This window comes from Aythya fuligula, chromosome 7 (genome assembly GCF_009819795.1).
Source record: "Aythya fuligula isolate bAytFul2 chromosome 7, bAytFul2.pri, whole genome shotgun sequence".
In the NCBI taxonomy this organism is placed as follows: domain Eukaryota; kingdom Metazoa; phylum Chordata; class Aves; order Anseriformes; family Anatidae; genus Aythya; species Aythya fuligula.
This window is the reverse complement of record NC_045565.1, coordinates 25,133,355-25,153,986: the sequence shown is the minus strand read 5'-3', so window position 1 is coordinate 25,153,986 and position 20,632 is coordinate 25,133,355. Positions and strand designations below refer to the sequence as shown.

At 40.9% G+C, this 20,632-nt stretch overlaps 1 protein-coding gene across 3 annotated transcripts in view; it reads left to right on the top strand.

Annotated features, from left to right (window-relative positions):
* Window positions 1-20,159, top strand: part of STN1 (STN1 subunit of CST complex) — a 41,080-nt gene extending 20,921 nt beyond the window's left edge. For all 3 annotated transcript variants that reach the window (XM_032191353.1, XM_032191354.1, XM_032191352.1), the window contains 7 exons: window positions 3,386-3,454; window positions 5,093-5,254; window positions 6,417-6,528; window positions 7,287-7,446; window positions 14,465-14,587; window positions 15,278-15,350; window positions 19,086-20,159. In XM_032191353.1, the coding sequence (XP_032047244.1) occupies window positions 3,386-3,454; window positions 5,093-5,254; window positions 6,417-6,528; window positions 7,287-7,446; window positions 14,465-14,587; window positions 15,278-15,350; window positions 19,086-19,243 (857 nt within the window). In that variant the 3' untranslated portion in view covers window positions 19,244-20,159. The remainder of the gene's footprint in view (window positions 1-3,385; window positions 3,455-5,092; window positions 5,255-6,416; window positions 6,529-7,286; window positions 7,447-14,464; window positions 14,588-15,277; window positions 15,351-19,085) is intronic.
* The last annotated feature ends 473 nt before the right edge of the window (window positions 20,160-20,632 follow it).

Sequence of the window (20,632 nt, the reverse complement as noted above, 5' to 3'; positions counted from 1 at the left end):
TTTTCTAGATTATTTTTTTTTCAATCTTCTATTTTGCTAAATAATCAAATTTAGGTATTTTAAGGCATGAGTTCCTATGACACCTGGAGTAGCACAAGCTAAACAAAAGCCTAAGTTAGGACATGGTGATGTAACTGGTGATGTGATGAAGTGCTGAAAAAAGCAGAATGCCAGCTATTATTCTTTTATTGCACTAGTATGCAAATACAGTTATCACTTCATGAGAAGAGGAAGATAATCATAGTGACCAAGGCAAAACCAATTCTGGGGTAATGCTTTCCCATGCTTGCCTCAGCATTAGTTTGGACATAAAACTGTTGGAAATGCTTGATTAGGAGCAGAAAATGGAAGAATAGAAATTAAAAAAGGAGCTGCAGACTAGTGGAAATCAGGCCTGAGTGTCAGAGCAGCCAACGTTTAAGTACAGCTCTCAGTGAGCCTGCCTTCCTGCTGTCCTTCCACATCTACCTCTGCTCTTTGTTCCGGCAGTTCCTGGTTTGAACTTCCAGGCTACCTGCCAGGGTGCCTCTCCCCAGCCTGTCCTCGCTTTCAGGCAGGCTGACTCCACCAACATAAAACTAACTTCTTAGACAGTTTCCTGGTTGTAACTCGGGGCATCTCTCAGTTCAGCAGACTCTGGCTGGTGTTGCAGAGCAGGTGTTGCATCGGTCAGAGCGCTGCGTGCTGCTCAGCATTTGCTCACTTTCCCTCTGCTTAAAAGCGACTTACAAAGCAATCTCCCCTTTGTAGTTTTGCTCTGATAGAGATCTGAAATGTCTTGGTATCACTGCCACCATCTCCCCTCCCTCATTTCCTACCTGTTTAATTCACAATATATATATCCCTGTTATAGGTGTTAGGTCCTCTCTGTGCTGTGAAACCAGACAGCCAGCATTGGTGGCAAAATAATAATTCTAAGAGGGTGAATTGGCTTTCTTACCTGGCAATAAATAAATACATGTAATTATATGCTGTGTAAAACCCATTTTTGACATATTTTTTTTGTTATTTTATAATCACTTAGGGAAAGGGTATCTAATTGAAGCCTAAACCGAGGCTCGTATTTTTAGTTAGTGCACCTTTCTGACTTTTTTTTTTCCTTTCCTTTTTTATAAAACCAAACAATATCACGTGATTTTCATTACACTCCAGGGCCAGTCTGAAAGGTTTAACACTTGCCTGAGAAACAAACAAACAAAAAAATCTCACTGGGATCTCAGCAGGCTCACGTAGGCCCTACGAGAACACACTTTTTGTTGTAAAGAAATAAAAGCAAACACAGTTTGTAATATTCCAGCTGACTTTGAGAAGACTGCTTCTCAAATAGTTAATGTGTAACTGTCAAGATGGGTACGATAACGAATGTAAGAGTCAAAAAAAAAAAAAAAAATTAAACCCAAGGGCATGAGGAAGGGAAGCAGGGAGCACAGGAAGTTTTCAAAAGCTTGTAGACCCCCTGAGTGCATTTAAAATAGATTAACGTTTTCCCATCTAATTAGAATACAATTGCCATAGTTCACATTCATCTGTGGTTCAGGAGTTATTTGTCTTTTTGCTCAAAGCTTTTATCTGTGAACTGGGAAAACTTGGTTTCAGTGCCTGGCTCTGCTACCAGCATTCTCTTTGTGGTCAAGACTGGGTCAATCCCTGTAGGACTCCGTGTTTGACTGTTACATTGAGGAGGAGGAGTCTGGCCTCCTAATCCTTCAGTCTTGGTTGTTCCTAAGCTGCTTAGGAAGCGTGTCTGTTGCAGCTGGTCTCTAGCTGGAACATCTAGATGCTGCAGTGCCATAATGGTGAGATGTCATCTGCCCTCTTATAGCCATCGCTGGCTGGCATCGAGGGCTTGGCATGGTGTATGGGGGCACTTCCTCCTGCTAAAATAGTTGGTCTGGATCTTTACCAAGGACAGGAAATCCTACCAGCTAGATTGTTATCGATACCGGTGCAGAATTAAAGCTGATGAAATTGCTCCAGACACAGGAGCTCAAAAGGGGGATATGCAATAAACCAGCCATAACTTTAGGGATGGAATTTGGAATTGCTTGAATCTTATAAATGCTGTGTGTTTGCTATTAGGAATGTGGCTGTTCCAGACTAGGTCAGCAAACCCACTGGGAAACAGGAAGACAAGACAATGACTTGAAATCAGACCCCCAAATAGGGAGATTGTTTCAAAACATATGAGACAATGCAGAGGCGTTTTGCTTTGATGCTATGGTTCCCAGAGGAAACGGCCGCAGGTACCAATCAGTGCCTTCCTGGTAAACACGAATGATGCTTTTGTAGTCATGGATCTGGTTTGGGGATCAGAAGAAAACTGCAGATTCTGATTTGTGCAGAGTGGAAGCCCAGTGTTGGAGATGGTTATGCTCAAGGAGAAACATGCTCGGAGTGTTAGAGGGACTGGAAATGGGATCCTTGCCATGCCTTGAGAGGCACCCTGTGCCCTCTTATTTGGAGGGTGGTTATTGAGCACGCTGCCTACATACATACAGTCTCTTGATTCTTCTGCTTTTTTTTTTAATTTTATTTTAAATTTTATTATTTTTATTTATTTATTTATTTATTTATCTGCTGTCTTTAACAATATAGTGCCTAGGGCAGAAATCACAGTTGATTTTGCCCAGGTACTAGCAAAACAGGAAAAGCTCTGTGTGTATATAGCTACCCTGCTCAGGAGGTGTTGGGCTTTTTCTGAAAGGAAGTGGCTCGCATGCCACTAGTGGTGCATTAAGCTGGGAATCCCTGGCCTAGGGCAGAACCACAAGCACATCCTTTGTCCTCCCTGGCTAGAGGAGCTGCCTTTCTGCTCTACGGATCATCTTCCTATACAGGAAAGGCCAGCAGACGTTGTGCACGATATTAATTAGCGTGAAAACTGCAGCCGGAGGGAGGACACTCAGTCTGTTCACATTACTGTACCCCCCAAGCTTGAAGTGCTGTTTTCTCATTGCTGCAGTAAAGTTTCTGTGCTTTGTGCCTGGTTTCCTACTTCAATTTGTCTAGCTTCAGCTCTCAGGACTGATCTGTTTTCTGACTTCGTCAATTAAATTAGAAACCTCTCGTACCCAGTATATGTAGTGAATCATCATGAATTACGTAAAAGCTTTATTTTATTTTTTTGAGGAGTTGCCTGTTATTTTGCTGACCATGGACATAGGCATCGTATCTGGTGCTGAGCTACAGCCACAAACAAGTCTGATTATTTCAAAGACAGAAGTAGGAGTTGAGCACCCACTTTCCCTTTTAAACTGGTTGGGCTGAGATAGTCTTGGCAGTTATGTCCCTGCATATCTATGTATTTTCACTTCTTGGAACCTGCTTTTCACTACTTGCTCCCTGTAACTCTTGCATTATAATTTTTTTTATTTTTTTTTTCCAGTGGATGATAGTACTGGAGTTATAAATTGTGTCTGCTGGAAAAATCCCATGGTATCCAGATCTTTATCAGGTATTTTATCAAATAAATAATTCCTCTTTTGTCTGTATTTTTTTTCTGTTTTCTCATGTCTTAAATAATTCAATAAATGATCAAACTTGCAGAAGAGCAAATGGAACTTACTTTTAAAATTATTATTATTATTATTTTATGCCACCATGTCCTACAGCCTGGGCCATTTTGGGATCTTCATGTTGGTTTTTGTCCTGTTGCCAATAGTGATGCAAACAAAACCACTACATTATGACCTGTCATGCCTTCTCCTTTTGAGTAATACGTTTCAATTCCGTGCTGTGAAATTTTTTAGAGAATCCTCTTATAGTTTTCAGAGCAGCTTGGTCTATGTTCCCCATCCTTGTGATACAGTAGTTTCAGGATCCCCCTTCTTTTCTTTTGTTCACATTCATATTCTCCTCCTGTTCATGCATTGTGATATTAGTGGTGAACTCAAAAGTAGCTTTAAACACAGCAGGAACAATACCATTGGTCTTTTTATGATTTGAACAGTTCTAAATGTGCAGAAAATGTATTTTTGAAATGAAGTTAATCTTACATTCATAACAGAAGAACTCGGTAGTGTCTAGCTTTCTATTTGCCTTTTTTCCAGTACTCCTTGTAGATCAAATTATGAGATAATTTCTACTTTGGGTGATCCTGAAAGCCCCTGTAGTAGTTTGGAGCTGATAAAACCCTGCTGAAATAAACGTTGCTATACATTTACACATGTACTACATAAAATGGGGAGGGAAAAGCTTGATATCAAAATTGAAAACTGTTTATATTTGTGGAATAACCCTGTTTATACAAACATGATTCATATGAGCTTACGTTTAACAATAGTATGACAAGTGGTATGAAAGGTTCCTACAGCGCTGGAATTCAGAAGACATTTCCTGCTCTTAAAGAATTTTTCCAGAAAAGTAATGGGGACCCACAATCAAATCATTTTTTTTTGTGAAGAACTTAAATTCATGAAAGCAATTGTGTGAAATACTGGTTCACACAGAGTGAGGACCCAGAGTGCTTGTTTTAGCCTTGTGTTCTTATTTTACTTGTGCATCAATACTGATTGAATGAACACTGTTTTATTGATGGAAATAATTCGTATTTGCTAAAGAAAACAGCTCCCAAAGGCACAGGAAACTTTCTTCTCGCCTTTTGTAATCATGATCAGGGCTTCTTGGATCATTAGTCAGGTTTTCAGCTAGGAAAAAATTACCCTCCTGCAAAGGTGCATTACGTAAACGTGAAGTTCTGTCAAGTTGCATTCATCTCAGTGTGGACATGAAATTGCATCACATCAGTCCTTTGGCCTCACCTCAGATGAATCATGCTTCTTTTATATAAAAAGTACAGCTGACCTTTTTTCTTCCCCTGTCCCTTTTAGTATGACAAAATCACTCTTGCCAGTTTCAAATTAATATTTCAATTTTCAACCTATCTGTGACATTCAATAATAAGTCAGTATCTCTTTCCTTATACACCTTCCCCGGGTGAACTATTTAAGTAAATACAATACTATAAACTATCTTTGTTATCCAAAAATTTTGCTGCTCAGAACACATGATGCCTGATCTTGCCCCTTTTTAGCAATATGACTGCTGTGACGCTTATGTATTCCATGCCTGATTTGCTCACCTTTTCTTACAGGTAGTCCAAGCACACTCAGCAGTCTTAAAGTGCTTGAACAGATGAAGAAACTCCAGGAAACAGTGAGCCAGAAAACCAAGCTGGTGATTGGGGATGTTGTGAGGGTCAGAGGTTACATCCGAACCTACCGGCAACAAAGAGAAATTCAGGCTTCGTGTTTTTGTGAGTGTTACAGATCTGTGACGTATGTAACTTGGTTGTCTGTATTTATAAGACACAAGCTGTATTTAATTCATTGAATAATTTTCACTTCGTTTTCTGGCAGCTCATTTTTCTAAAGAGATTTTCATCTGTATGCCTTTATTTTAATGTTAGCAGTGTAAGGTTAGAAAATATGCTACTTAATGTGTGGGATCAGACTGCCTGTAAATGCGGCATTCCTGGAAAATCTATGAAGATGACCAGAATGCAGACAAGAAGGTTGTCCAGATATTATGATTGGCTATCTTTGATAGTGAATTGCTCTTCATTTTTGTGTTGAAGCATAACAACCAAGACCTATAGGAAGGGAATTGATGACCTTCTGTGTCACACTTCATCAAGAGTGTTTGCTGCTTTAAAGAAACAGTTGTTTGTTGCAGCCCGTATAATCCATTCCACAGGCAGCCAGCAATTTATTGTCACATTTTTACATTAAAGCCCGAGTTTTCCTAAACTATCTGGCTCTGCAGAATGACTGAGAAGCATTCCTCACTGTCACTCTGGCACATATCCGACAGCTGTTTGGACAGTAGTCCATTATTTGTATCCCAGGAGCTTCCAGTTGCATAACATCTATTCTCCTCAGTGCCTTTGTTATTGTGTAACTGGAGAAGCTTGTCTTTTAAAAGCCTTGTGTAGCTCAGATAGAAAGTTTCTAGTTTTTTTCAGCTGTAGCTAAAGTCTGAGAGGGAGGTCAACCCTCCTTTCCAAACAGAAGTTTTATGAATATATAACCCATTCAAGGGTTGGTAACAATGCCATTGTTTCATTAAAGGAGAGCCACACAATTCAAATGGTCTCTAAATTGGTTTCAGATTGGCACAAACAAAACTCCTTGCTATATGCTAACTTCGTTTAATGTGTAAAGACTGCTGAAAGGTAAAATATAGGTCACAAATTCCAGTTGAATAAGTTTTTCAGATGCAAGCATAGTCTGCAATACACTGTGGTCATTTACTGCCTTGTAAACTGTAAAAGCGGGAGTGACCTTTGTGGTTTTGTTTTCATAACAACAAAAACAAACAAAATTTGCCGATTTAATACTGGCCTGTGACACTCCATTGTGCTGCCTCAGGTATGTTTGCTTAAAAGACAAGTCTGTGTGTTCTTTTTTCTGCTCCAGATAAAGTGGATGATCCTGTGTGTGATGTTCAGATTTCAAGGATGTTGGAGCTCCCTTGTCTCTATAGAGAAGTTTACGATAAACCTTTCCAAAGCCCAGGGGAGGGACAGAGGTAAATGTGGTATGCAGACTGGTCTAAAGGCAAAGCATGGGATTTTATTATTGCTTATTTGTTATTTAACTTCAGAGAAAGATGGAACAGGGCCCCACTGTGATTTAGTCTCTGCACAAGCATTTAGTAGCAGTCTTCTTTTCTCTAAATAATTGATGATCCATACAGATGAGATACTTGTTCATAATCTGAGAAAAGAAGTATAAAGCTGAACTAAAATGAATACTAGGAAGGTAGTAAAATACTGTGTACGTGCCTCTTGCATCTCTTAAAGGAGTGAGTCTGCAGCAAGATTTGCAGGCGAGATCAACGAATTAAATGGATGAGCAACCTTGGCTGATTTTGTTTTACATATAAGGATAAAGAGCTCATCAATCAAAATATTCCTGAATCTGCTGCTCTTGTCTGCAAATCATGATTTGCGTAACCTCAAACTAATTCAAACACAAGTTACTGTATTCAGCTTAAGGGTAGCTGGATACTTATTGGCAGGTCTGATGCATGTAGTGTGGTTTTAGAGACTTCAGATCTTAAAATCCCAACACTATTTCAATAAATGATTGAAGAGGAAGAGCTGGATGTTCAATGCATTTTAAAATGGTCTGTTTTAATTAAGGGTTTAGATTCAAATTCTTTATGGGCGATAAAATGCCTCCTGACCTTTGAAAACCGGTCTACCAGGCTAACATTAGGCAAGTGATCTAAAAATATCAGTAGTGTATTTCTTCCCTTTTAACCTGTTCTTTGTATCCTTGCAGTGGCCCAGAGGGTTTGGATTTCTCAATTTATATTCTGCATGAGAAAGTGAAAGACTTCCTACTAGAAAACAAAATTCAGACCTTTTACCAACAGGAGCTGGAAACGATAGATACTCTGGTGTCCCTGGCTGGTGAGCCACTGTCCAGTCGCAGCTGTCAGGTGAGTGACTGTACCTGTTTCAAGTTTTTGGTAGGCAAAATAATGCCATGAATTCTAAACAATCAGATAAGAGACTGATGCATTCAGAGGATTCAAAAACTGTAAGTGCTTTTTCATCATCATTAGTTTTATGCGTGCATTATTTACACGGCCTGAGAAACCTTGTCACGTGGGGTATTTGAAGCTGGACTGAAGAAAGCCACAAGAAAATTCTGTTGTATTAGGGCTGAGTAACCTTACAGTATGCAATGTGCACTGCCTTACCTAGAGCTGGGAAAAATGTCACTGATCTCCTTAAGGCACTCGAGCTGTTTGGTTCAGATATTTGAGATCCTGAATCGGCTCAGGAGAATGGAGGACAATTCTTTGTCTTATTTCTCATTTGAAGTTCAATATATGAGTATAGATGTGGCTTTCAAAGGGAGATTATAATGAGTGAATGAAAAAAATGCTTTGTTAAACACTTCCGTTGTTGGACATCCCTAGCTGTGAAAGGTCATGACTGAAAGGGTCAGATGGTTGCATTTAGATGAAATCAGTTTATGTGTAATTGCATGTAATCGAATTGTTAAGAAGTTTCCCAGTGAGATAGTATGCTCTTGACCAACTACAAAATGATAGAACAAAAAGCATTTTGTAAAATGGTTTTATATTACTTTGTTATTTGGGTAAATTACAGGCCCGATTCTCAACAGGTGTGAAGTGGTAAACTTCTGCAAAACCAGGAGTTATGGATTTTAGCAAGTTACCAACAGCAACTGAAACATGAATCCAGAGCATTATGACTCACTTGTTTGCTTTTTGGTTTTCCGTAAAGAAATAAATTCATGGCAGTCATTTTCGGTGCCTGATCCAGACACTCACTGTTAGAAGTGTTATGTTATATTAGTAGATAATATTAATTTACTACTTTCTTTAAAAAAAAAAAAAAAAAAAAAGCCAGATAATGATAAAAAGTAGCTCTATTCATGCTTCAGTGAACTGCTTCTGCTAACTGCTTTTTGGTTTATTTTTATTAAAGGCTTTATTTGTTTGCTTTAAAATGATCATGGATATAAGCAAGGACAGGAGCTACTATGATTTGTAACTGAAAAGTTTGATACTAGAAAATCCAGTGCGGAACAGGGTATTTTTCTAAACCAGCTGGAAGAGCATTAAAAGTCCTCAGACACTTTACATAAGAGGAAGTAGTGGTCAGTGTGACTAATACTGGAAGTGTCCGTCTCTGAAGTTTCAGCATTTATAGAAAGATTAAGATGAATGACTTGCAAAGCCATTTAAAGAAGGAACTGGTGCAGAGCAAACATAAAGGCACCTCCATCTCTCCTCCCCTGCTCCCTGCAGCATCAGCCTTGCTAGTAGTCATGAAGAACTATCTTAATTAGTAGCTGTTGCTCCTGACCCTGATGCAAGGGTGTGAGTATATGTCCCAGGAATCTGGGCACACAGATGCTTATTTAGAAATTGCAGTTCTCTCCATTGCCCTTTGGTATTAATTCCTTGCAAAGAGGATTATATCTCTTTGCATAAGAAAGAACATTCAGTTGTCAAGTGACCTGAATGCCTTGAGAGTGCTCCCAGTAGTGCTCTGGGAATGTATTTTGTTGTTCCTCTGCCCTGTCCCTTGAAGACGTCACTTCCCATAAATGGCAAAGGGTCGAGTACCAGGTTTGATCCACAAAAATAAGTGATAGATCTGATTCCTTTACGTCTTCCTTTCTCTTTCACTGTGTAGTCTTCTGTTTTGCATCTCCCTCAAAACAAGAAAAGATGAAAGGTGCTGCTAGTGTAGAATGATTTTATATCATGCCTATATACCAAGGCACGAGATAGGTGAGTAGACCAAACTGTACGCCTTAAGCCACAGTACAACACACATACCTGCTCACTTCTTGCACTTTTCCTGGCTGTGACGGGATGTTTTGAAGTATAATTGGTCTTTTACACTTTTTCCTGTTTCCAATGTTATAGCACAGCTGCTGTTTAAACCCTTTTCTTGACTTTCTCTCCCTTTCTCTGTGCTCCTAGGAGATGTGGTGCACTCCCTTCATCTCTTTCGCATCTTTTAAAGTACTTGCACAGTGTTTCTCAACATAGGAGGGTATCTTCTCATGGAAAATTTCCTCCAGGGTGGTGGTGAGCCGCTGTGGAATCATTGGCAGTGGAGTGGAACAGGGGGGTGAAGATGGAAGGAGGTAGCTGAGGTAGGCAGCATCTCTCTGTTCCTTTCCAGGATTACTGTATCTAAACCCTGTCCCTGTCCCACACATGTTCTAGAAGATCTAGTTCCAGTCCTAATCGTTCCCCAGCATTTGGTCCTCCAGAAGAATAAATTTCCCTCTAGCAGGTGCATGTGGCAGAACTTAAATCATGTCCTCTACTCAAACTAGGTAACTTTTAGCTTTATAGTTGCAGAGGTAAGAGAACTCAACGTTTTTAAAAATAATTACAAGTTAACAAATCTGTTTTGATTTTTAAAACTAGTAAAGCTTTATTTCACATAACCAGTGTCTCCTTTATTCCTAATTGGTAGTCTTTCCCTTAAAACAAATGTCTTTTGAGTCTGAAGGGGTGGGTACCACAGGGAAAACTACAAGCAAGAAGAAAGGAAAAGTCATCTTGTGATTAGAGAACGGAGTGTACTTACTGGACTTAGACAATTAATGGCCTGGCTTTTTGTTGTTGTTTGTTTAGAGAAAAAAAATGCTCAAGTGAACTTGATCCATCCAGTTTCTGATCTGGAGTAAATTTGACTTGCAACCAGCCAGTCTTGATCAACCGTTTTGATGTACTACTCCCATGCCTTAGCTATAGTGTGTGCTGTTTTCCTATCATTGTAGCTCGTGCACGTCACTATCTTGGACTTGGTAATGCTTTCCAAACTCTACTGTTTGTACTTCCCTTGATTTGAATATTATCTCAAGGTCAGCAGTGACAAGTAGAAAAAGCAGGGAGTTTTACGGTGTTATGCTTACCCCGGTCATGTACGTTGTGCTGTAGCTATATCACAGTGCTTTGCATTATACATTCTTGATGCTATTTTCTTCTCTTCCTGCCTCTTCAGGAAGCTTCACTGCTACTTTAAATACGTGTATTGCAATGCTTATTATAGGAGCCCAGGGCTGACACATCCAGAATCGCTATTACTAAAATTATCACCTGTCTAAAGCAAGGCTTAAATGTTGCGTGAGAAATTGCAAAGGGCAATTTCCATGAGTAGTATCACGTGTGTGGTTATACCAGGAAACTTTAACACCGTCAGGGTGTGTTGTGATTTGTAATGAGCCAAAGGTTACATACTTTCAGCGTTCAAACTAATTCCTGTACCACTTCATTCTTTGACCTATTATTGATTGTGCAGGAGGTTTATTTTGCTTTAAAGACCTGAGAATAATTGGTTGCACAGCACCAGCCCGCTAAAATATGTGAGACTCACCAGCTGGAATACGTTGGTTAAAATATTGACTTAATTCTGGAGACAAGTATTCTGTTGGCTTTGCTAGGGTCCATGGCTGGACTTGGGAGGGGGGTAGTGATAAATCATTATTCAGTAGCTGCTTCTCCAAGCAGGGTGTAGGGAGGTGTGCTTTGCAAAAGTGATGAATGATTTGAGGGTGGTCCTGTGCTTGGATGTCCAGCTTCATTTATTTAAAAAGGACCTGATTTGAGAGGGACAGGGAGAACCCCTGCTGTCAGCACTTCAGGGAACCTGAAACTTAAGGCATGCTTGAAGGGAGACACTTTGAAAAATGACTTGTGAATGTTGCAAGAGGGAAATTGAAAATCCAGATTCAAATCTCACTAGTGCTTTGGATCAGCATTTAAACTACCTAATACCTGCAAATGCTTTGAATTTCTTGGATAATAAGCTTTGTAAAAGTAAAGTGATGGTTTTTAAGCTGTGATTTGAAAGGAACTATGTTAACACCTATAAGCGCATCTGTGTAACTGTTGAAATGCAAGCATTTCTCCATCTCCTCCTGAAATAAAAGCAGGAATGTGAAATCAGGTAGGATTTTATTGTCCCAAATTTCTTCTGCCTTCGTTCAGCCTCCTCTAGATCTCTGCTAAGAAGGCAAAATCACAAGCTTCAGTGTACGCTGGCTCTCAGGGGGATTGTGCAAGTCCAGAAGAAAAGAGGGTCTGGTTTGGCATAAAAGAAAGGTGAGGTATTAGGGAGACAGGCTATTGACTTTTGGATTTGCAGGATGAGAAACTGGAGATGTTTTGGGTGGACCAAAAGAACAGATCAAATAACTTTAGGTGGTGTTCACAAAGAACTTGTCAAATTGTTGATTTACTCAGAGGGCTAGAGAGGCAGAAGCATGTTCTAGAGCATGCTAGAAAACAAAAACACAAAAACTTTTCCCATTATTTCGGGATAATATTAAAGTCTCTGGATAGGGCAAGAGCCCTCATCTGTTTTTCAGAGGTAATTCTCCCACAGAGCCCTTTTTTTCAGACTCTGCAGCACATGTGAGAGGGTGCTGATATGTAGCAGCTTCTTCCTTATTTTCTCACTCCCAAGTCTGCCTCTCTGCCTTCTCTGTCAATCTCTTGACTTACTTTCTTAGTGATTCTGTTTCAGTATCCATCCAGGCAGAGCTGTGTGTCAGTTCACACGGAGCCTGTTTTTAATTATCTCCCTTTTCTGACGGGATCTCAGTGTTAAGCCAAACTGAATAATTATCCTGCTTCTTTGGAGATATTTTTATCTTTTTTCCCCTCGCCAAATGTTTGCTTTCACATTAAAAATTGATCAGAGTCTTGAGGTGGTTGCTTTGCTAGCAGTTTCTTTAGATTCCTGCATTTCTTAGAGGCAAAGCCTCTTCATTTTAGGTACAGCAATGTGAATGTGCTTTTCACAGGATGGTTGAGGTTGGAAGGGGCCTCTGGAGATCACCTAGTCCAGCTCCCCTGCCAAGCAGGATCACCTAGAGCACGTTGGCAGGATGGCATCCAGGTGGGTTTTGAGTATCTCCAGAGTAAGTGACTCCACAGGCAACCTGTTCCAGTGCTCTGCGCTGTCACCCTCACAGCAAACAAGTGTTTTCTCATATTCAGCTGGAAATTCTGCATTTCAGTTTGTGCCCATTGCCTCTTGTCCCGAAGGAAAAAAAAATAATTAAGAGCAAGTATTCACTCTTCACTTACAAAGCAAACAAACAAAATCCCTTTCTTCTACATTTTGTTTGTTTCTTCAGTTCATAAGAAGCAGCACTATGGAAAGAAGTATGATCGAGGTATGAGAAGTATGATTAATGGTGTGAGGGGAATGGTGTCCAGATGTAAGGTCAGGTTTGTAGTTAAAAGTAGTGTCTATAGTTGTACTGGTACAGCTGTGGTGGACAGGGGACAAGCAAACATTCAAACACTAAAATCCTTCTGTAACAGGAGAAAACTCAAAGCCAAATAAAGACAGAATAATAGCTATTCTTCTGTGGTAATTGTCTTGGACTATAAGGTAATTATTTTTGACTAACGATTTGAGAGGAAAAAGATTGCTGTTGTTGGACAGAAAGAAAGAGTGAGAGAGCTGTGATTATGGCCTGCTGAAACATTGAGGGGAAGGGCGTGGAGAAAACTGTGGAGCGTGCCAATGCCAATATCTCTGTTGGATCTCCTAAACCATTCCTGGTGAGGCCTGTCAATTCCCAGGCTTACAGCTAGTCCGAGTTGGACTTGAGCCTTACAAATGGGTGGAAGTAATGCTTTGTGAAGGGACGTTCTTCCATTACCAACCTGGTGTCTGTCACCACGTGTCCATGTGAGTTCACTCTGGCACACGGTGGTTGCTTGATTCACTCCCAGTATTTCTCTGAGTTCCCCTGGTGAATGAAGTAGGATGCACGAAGCCTGATACTTCTGCTCAGGACAGGATGGGAGCGTTTATGGTGGCAGATGAAGAAAGGGCTTGGCAAATCTTGCTTTGGTTGCTCTGGTGTGGTCTGGTTCCATTCATCACATGTTCGCTTGTGGGAAGCAGTTCAGCTCTGTTCTCAAAGGAAACCACAGGGAGCACAGAGTGTTCCCAACAGATGTGGAAACAACAACTGGGGAATTGAAGCAGCCTTTGTAGATAAATGGAAGGTTGAAACAGTGGGACAGATAAAGATGGGAAAGAATGTAATGGTCTAGCTCTTATCTGCCCGTACGTTCTCCTCTCCACAGCTGATTCTTTATTTCCTTCCACTTCCCCAGCTGTCATTCCACTGTCTTAGCTCTGCTCTATCTCCAAACAAACCCTGCTTTTCCTTTTTTTTCCCCATTTTTTTTTTACTTCCTACTCTGCTAGCAGTGTCCTGAACTCTTCACAAGAGACTTATTTCCCACCTGCCTTCTAGCCTTCATCCTTTGTTTCCCTATCTCATGTATCTGTCTTAATTTCTTGCATGCTCTTTCTCCTTACATTTTCATTAGGGCTGTGGAGAGACTCTTAAAAGCGTGACTAAAATATTTGTAAAAATCCGGAAAGCAGGGGACAAGAAACAAATATCATTCTTACCAGTTTCCTTCTTTTCTTTGGACACAGCCTCAGTTTGGTATCAGGAGATGGAGATCCAATTCCCAGCACTTGGATTCCTCTTGAATATCACCCTACAAAGCGCTGATCTTTGCTTCTTTCCATATACCCCTCACTCCCAGAAAACAACATAGAAATACCATCAAAGCAGATGAGCTAAACAGTCAAATTCTCTGTAAGCATCATAGGCCTATTCCAAAAGAAGGGGGCTCTCGGTACATAATCAAATAGCTGCAAACAGCAGTTAGGAGATTGTACAATTCTGACAAAACCACAAGCTTCTGATATTTATATTTTTTTTAAAGACTGAGGTGTTGGTTAGTTCATATGTAACTGATGAAGTTAACGGGTTGGTTCGCATGTAACAAATAAGAAAAATGTGGAACAAAATGACGTGAAGTTCTCTTGCTCTTGAAATTGTCTGGAGCTTTTGCCATCAGCTTTAGTTGGGCTGAGATTTCTCACCATCTGCTGTGTACATTTCTTCCCATCCAGGTGAATTCAAAACCTGACTCCAGCTCCAAAAGGATTCACAGTGTTTTTAAGGAAGCAATAAGGATGCTACAAGAAGAAGGAGTGGTTTTCCAGAAACCTAGTAGCTCCAAGGACTTGTACCATGTAAGGAATTGAGCTGTGATTGCAAACATATTCAATAGTATGACTATTGTGTATAGAATCATAGAATCATAGAATATCCTGAGTTGGAAGGGACCCTTAAGGATCATCAAGTCCAACTCTTGACACCGCACAGGTCTACCCAAGTTTCAGAGTAGAAATATTTCAGGAAAGGAAGCTGGACCTCCGAACGCTGTCTGTTTATTCCAAAGGCTTATCTACGTCTTTCTTTACTCTTACCTCTCTGTCACCCTCCAAGCTAATCTTTTTGTAACTCAGTGCCACTCTTCAGCACTGCTGCTGTTCTAGGTGCAGTCTGTGTTCAGCCTAGGTTGCTTAACTGTACGCTGATGTGACAGAGCGCACTGAAGACTGGGACAGGTCTCTGTCAGGTTTAGGTTAAAACTCAGTGTTCTGTTGAGTTGGATGCCCTCTTTTGGGTTGATTCTGGTATCTTATGTTCTTCTCCTAACTCCTAAATGCTGCTAACATTGCTCAAAAGATAACTGAAGATGTAACATGCATTATTTATCTTGGAGACAGCATATCTTGCTGACTGTAGTTATGACAATGTAAGTTCATGGCCATACATCGTGGCCTTGATGTATGGCCATGATACATCCTTTTTAACATCCTCTCCATTTACTGTGAAATAGACTACTATAAATTGCCAGTTTCTTCCGTTATCTCCAGGTGACTGATCATGATAAGGAGCTGCTTAAAGTGACCCTCGATGTGGTTAAAGAGGACTGCCGAAAACCCAGGCGTAAGTACCGGTGTGGTCAGGTTTCTGGTGAGCTATGAGCTGGTGCTGGTATGTCGATGACAATCTCTCCTCCTGCTGCTGGATTAGGTACACTTCCTGTCCTTACCCTTAAACTCGAAGCTAAGTTGCTTGTGTAGCTCATCAGTGTAGCTAAAAGCAGAAGTGCAGGAACAGCTTCCTATGAGCAGAGAGAGAGAGAGTGAGAGAGCACATGTGCCCAGAATGAAGCAACCTCGCAGGTCTGAAATGAGCAGCCATTATCTAAGATCTGTATCTTTTGAGTGTACATAGATTTTGGGAGGAACCAAATGCAATGAGGTTAGGTCAGCAACTAATAGCAGTTGCTCTGCACTTCGGGTAGGTGGCAGATCTTGCTAGGTCAGTTTCTACAGGGGAGCTGACACAAAAGCGGTAGTGCAGAAAAGTGAAATCCTCACCTCCATTAAGCCAACAGTAACATTCACTTATATCAGTAGGGTATTCTCTGTAGGTTTTAAACAAGTGCAGAGTTTCAGTGGCTGTTCTTTACAGGTAGGGATTTCAGTCTAACAAAATCCACTTGATTTCATGTAATATACCTCATCTGGCTTCGGAGTTACCCTGTTCCTGAAGCATATGGTATCTTATTGCCATTGCAAAAGGTAGTGCTTGACTTGAGTGGCTGCTAATTGCACAGGTACATTGATACAGAGTTTGTCAATGCATTGGGCAGAACATGTTAGCAGGGATCACTTGCTGCTGGAGTGCAGCTAGTTGTGGGGTAAAATGTAGTAAAGAATAAATGACTGACTAAAACATAAAGCATATACTCTTAAATTGCTTTTCTCCTTATACCATCATAATAATGATAGTGCTTGTAGGACCTGATCTGTGATGGTTATCCTGCAGAGAAAAAAGGGTGAGTGAAGTGGAATGATTCTTGAGTTCCCAACTGTCTATCTTAAGCAATAGCGCAGCTGTTAACATGGTTTATATGTGGAAATAAAAGTTTTGTCTCTCTGGGGGGTTGGTGAGAGTAGCTGTTACAGGGCGAGCAGTTGAAGATGAGCTTAGTTGCTGGAGGCTGTGTGAGTGCAACAAATTACAGTATGTTTTCTATTGTCTTTTATCCATTAACAAATACAAACACCTCCTCTGTAAAAGGCAAATCATTCTTCTGTCCGTTTTACAGATTAGCAAGTTCTCTTGGAAACACATTTTGTTTCCTAATTGGGCCACTGTAAGAGCCAGAACTTGTATGTAGTTGATGCAGGACACCAGGCCTGGTGTGCATTGTCACAGTGGTGAAGTACTCTCCCTGCTCCACCAGAGGTTAAGTTTTTTCTACCAGTCAACAGCGGATAGAAACTGATAGATAGTTACAGAGAAAACTTTGCAGAACCCTGAGTTCTCAAAGCTATTTTTTTCATACTGAGCAGGGAAAAAATAGCAATTGCCTTACAGAGCCTCTTGCTCTCCTTGAAGCTTTCTGTTTACTTTCCTGTTGTAAAAAGCACAGTTTCCAGGTAAGTCTCTCTTCCTCTGATGGGTTTGAGAAGGACTGTTTCAATGTTCCAGTCATTGGTATTAGAAGACGTTGAGAAGGAAAACCAAAAAGCTTCGATCAAAACCAGCAGGATACTTTTGAATATTTTATTGTCCCTGAATGATGCAATGGCACAGAGCTCAGTGTAATTGTCGGGCCCCCTCTGCTGTCCATGGGCAGGTACAGCCACCCGCTTGGCCTTGGTTAGCGAGCAGGCTCCTGGTGAGAAAATAGGAACATCATGGTAGTGCCTCAAAGGCTTTTACTTGGTTATTGCAAGAAATTTGTACCCATTTTCCTTGAAGAACAACGTTAATCTTCCATGACAGTAAGACTGTTTTTATTATAAACCAAACGCTTCTATCCAAATTTCTCTGCTAGCTTTCAAGACAATGCCTCACCCCAATCATTTCTTGTGACACACTCTCAGGCCCAACCCAGCTGCCTGGAACTATTGTACAAACAAAAAAACCCTCAGCATGACTAGTCTGAGCTCCACAAACCCTGATATGTCAACATTACAATCCTAGTCCTTGGTTCTAATTGTAATTCCCCACAGCCTGATCTGAAGTGCCCTTATAAGAGTCCACTCTGGGTCTATCTAGAGGCTTAAGACAGCCTGAAAAGGGTGACAGTATAGTTTGACTCCAGACTGAACTGCAAAATGATAAACTTAATCCAGGTTTTTTTCTTTTCTTGGTGTATTTGTTCTGGTTTTAGGCTTAGATGAAGCTAATAGTAAAGAGAATAAAGCCAAAACTACCTGAAGTTAAATTTAATGTGTCCAACTGGACCTGTGTTGTCCACATGTCCACAATAGTCAAAGAGTAGTTTCTCTCTAACTCTGTCCCCTTTTGTATCAGTAGGCAAGGCAGTTTATCACAGCCTGGATTACCAGAGGTTGTAGACAAAAGCTAAAGCCCATAGTGGCAGTGAAAGAAGGACAGCATCACACCGCTGCGAAGCGTGTATTCCCTCTAACTTGGGTGGTAGCCTAGGAATGTATCTGGGCTGCTTAATTATTGCACACACCTGCCATTACCCCAAAATGCCATTTTCTACCAGCATCTTGAACAAAAGATGTATTGTGCTGTTGGGTAACACCTGAGTCACTAATCTAATTCATCAGGGCTTAAGCTAGTTTACTGTAGATCAGGGATGGGCGCTCTGACTGTCTTATGACAAACCTGTGACTAATCCAAAATGCAGCTACCCACTTTGTTTGGAGCAGCAGGCACTAAGAGCAGGTAGACTCCTTGTTCTGTTCTCTGTGCTTATCCATCCTAGGGTGGTGAATGTATTTTCTCCCAGCCACAAAGGTCTTTCATCAGACTGAGCCACTGACTTCTAAAGAAATATCCTTGCCTGAATTATGGTCTGACAGGAGTTAGGCTGAAGTGTACACAGTGCCACCTCCTATCTACCAGTGACTTTCCTCTGCAGCTTCTAAGGCAGTTCTGGGGCTTAGCTGATTCTAGAGTTAGGGATTTGCTAAAATAAAACCAAAAGCAGCAGCAAAATAGGACAGGGATCTTCTTGGCCCCAGAACTTCATGCAAATTTCTCACTAGCTGTATCAAACTTACCTTACGTCATCCTGAACTGAGGGCTGAGGTGGAGGAAAGTCATTTGTGTTAATGTGCTTCATTTATGCCAGTTTTCCATTGTTAGCCATGGAGGAGAACAATCTCAGTTGCTGTTTTGAGAACTTGAGGGAAAGACTGGGATCCTGAAGCACTGATAGTGACTTTACAGGGCCTGTGAGGGAAATTGTTGGTAGGGACAGCTGAACTTCAGTTAATGTCCATCAGGCACACAGTAGCTGCTGCACGCTGCACTGCAGTTATTAAGGACATCTATTTCTGACTTGCTCTCTAAGAAAATGATTTTTCTTTTAAATATATTTCTGCTTTTATGTACATTTTCAGGGTTTTTTCTCTTTAAAATTAGATGAAACTTGATACCGAAGTTCTGTGACTTTCTAATCCAGTAATTGTTTGAGAAGTTTCAATTGTAGGAATGGGATTGCATCGCTAGCTAACAAAAGTTGCACTGTGACAGTTTTTCCACAAGATGACAGTGTTGGGCAAGTAGTCACATCTGGCCACGGGCCTGCCTCCTGTTCCAGACGTTTTTAATGCTGTACACAAGCAAAAGGATTTTCATTTGGTTTCCGGCTACATTCTCCTTTTTTAATTCTTTTTCCTACAGATGCTGAAAAAGGCTGCCACTTTCTTCATGTCCTGAGTTGTGTTCGGCAGAACTACAACCCCAGCCTGGCTGAAGTGGTGATGCACCGCGTCTTGGAACTGCTGGAGAGTAACAGTGATGTTGTCAGCACCATGGAAGGATACTATATGGCATTTTAAAGAGGGAAGATATGTTTGTTTTGGTCCAATCAGGATAAAGTGAGGAATTAGGAACGGTTGAAACAGAACTCTGACACTGAAAAATTGCTATTACCAAGTATGATCTAGATGGGGGGGGGGGGGGGGGGGGGGGGAAAGAGCGTTCTGCTTCTCCAAGTGCTATTTTTGTTCAGCTCCTGAGAAGTTGTCCAAATATTTGTTTTAATATTCTTGCTGACTTCCTCCTTATTACTAGTGAAAGTTGTATCAAACTGATTCTGGACGTCCTAACACAGCAGGGGAGCTGGAAAGGAAGCTGGACTTTTTCTCTGCATGTCCTTCCCTGATAAAACAGTAAGATGTGACACGGCCTTCTCGCATCTACGTCCAGTGAGCCCTAAAGAGAAGTCACTGCTAAAGAGCACTGTTTACAGTAATGATCATGTCAGGACTCATCATTCTGGTTTAAAGACTGATGCTGTGATGCTTCCATATGGCAGTAGCTGTTCTTTTTATGTATGCTTTGTAATAGCTAGAGAAAGCACATGAAAGAAAACAGTCAAAAGGTTTGCCTGCCCTTCCTGGCAGTGTTGGTGCACCCACGTATGTATAGGTATATTCCTGAATGTGCACGGATATGCTACTCCCAAAGCAATCCCTACCTTCCTCTGAGAAGTAATACTCAGGAATGAGGACCAGCACCCCTTTCCCATCCTGCAGCCTTCTCCACTGCTTGTAAAGCTTGTCTGGATTCCCCTGGCTACCGCATGCACTACTGATGTGTGTTATTGTGGATTCTATTCAGACAAGAAGTCTCAAAATCAGCCACTGTTTTGCTCTTTATTTTTATATTGTTTTCTACATTACAAATGATAAACTATGAATCAGGTGCTTTGAAAAGAAAGTATGAAAACCAGCAAGACTCGCTTTGACCTTGCTTCCTGTTGCCTTTTGTGTCTTCTTCCTTGTCACCTTCAGGAAAAATACTATCCATATCCATGCTTGCAGTAGAACACAAGACATTAACGAAATAAGATCAGCCTGGAGAAGGTTAACATGCAAGGCATTTGACCTGGAATAATCAAAACTCTGGTATGTGCCACAGTTTTCAAAGCCTGGAGCTGTTCAGTATCTGCTCGGAGGGCTCGCTGCAGCAGGGGCTTGTCGAAGCACTCTGTTTAATTCATGGTGTGGAGGTTATACCTTCAATTTGAAAAGCATAAAAAGGAAAAATGTATCCTTCCTCACTGCTCTGCACCTTCCCTGTAACAGTTGAACTAGCAGGCTCCCAGGAGGCAGATGTAGTGGTAAAGCCCTATAAGGATTGACATAGCAGGGAAAAATAAACCATATGCATGAGGAAAGCCAGTGAGTAGCCCCATGTGTGCCAAGTCTCTGGTTTGCTGTTAT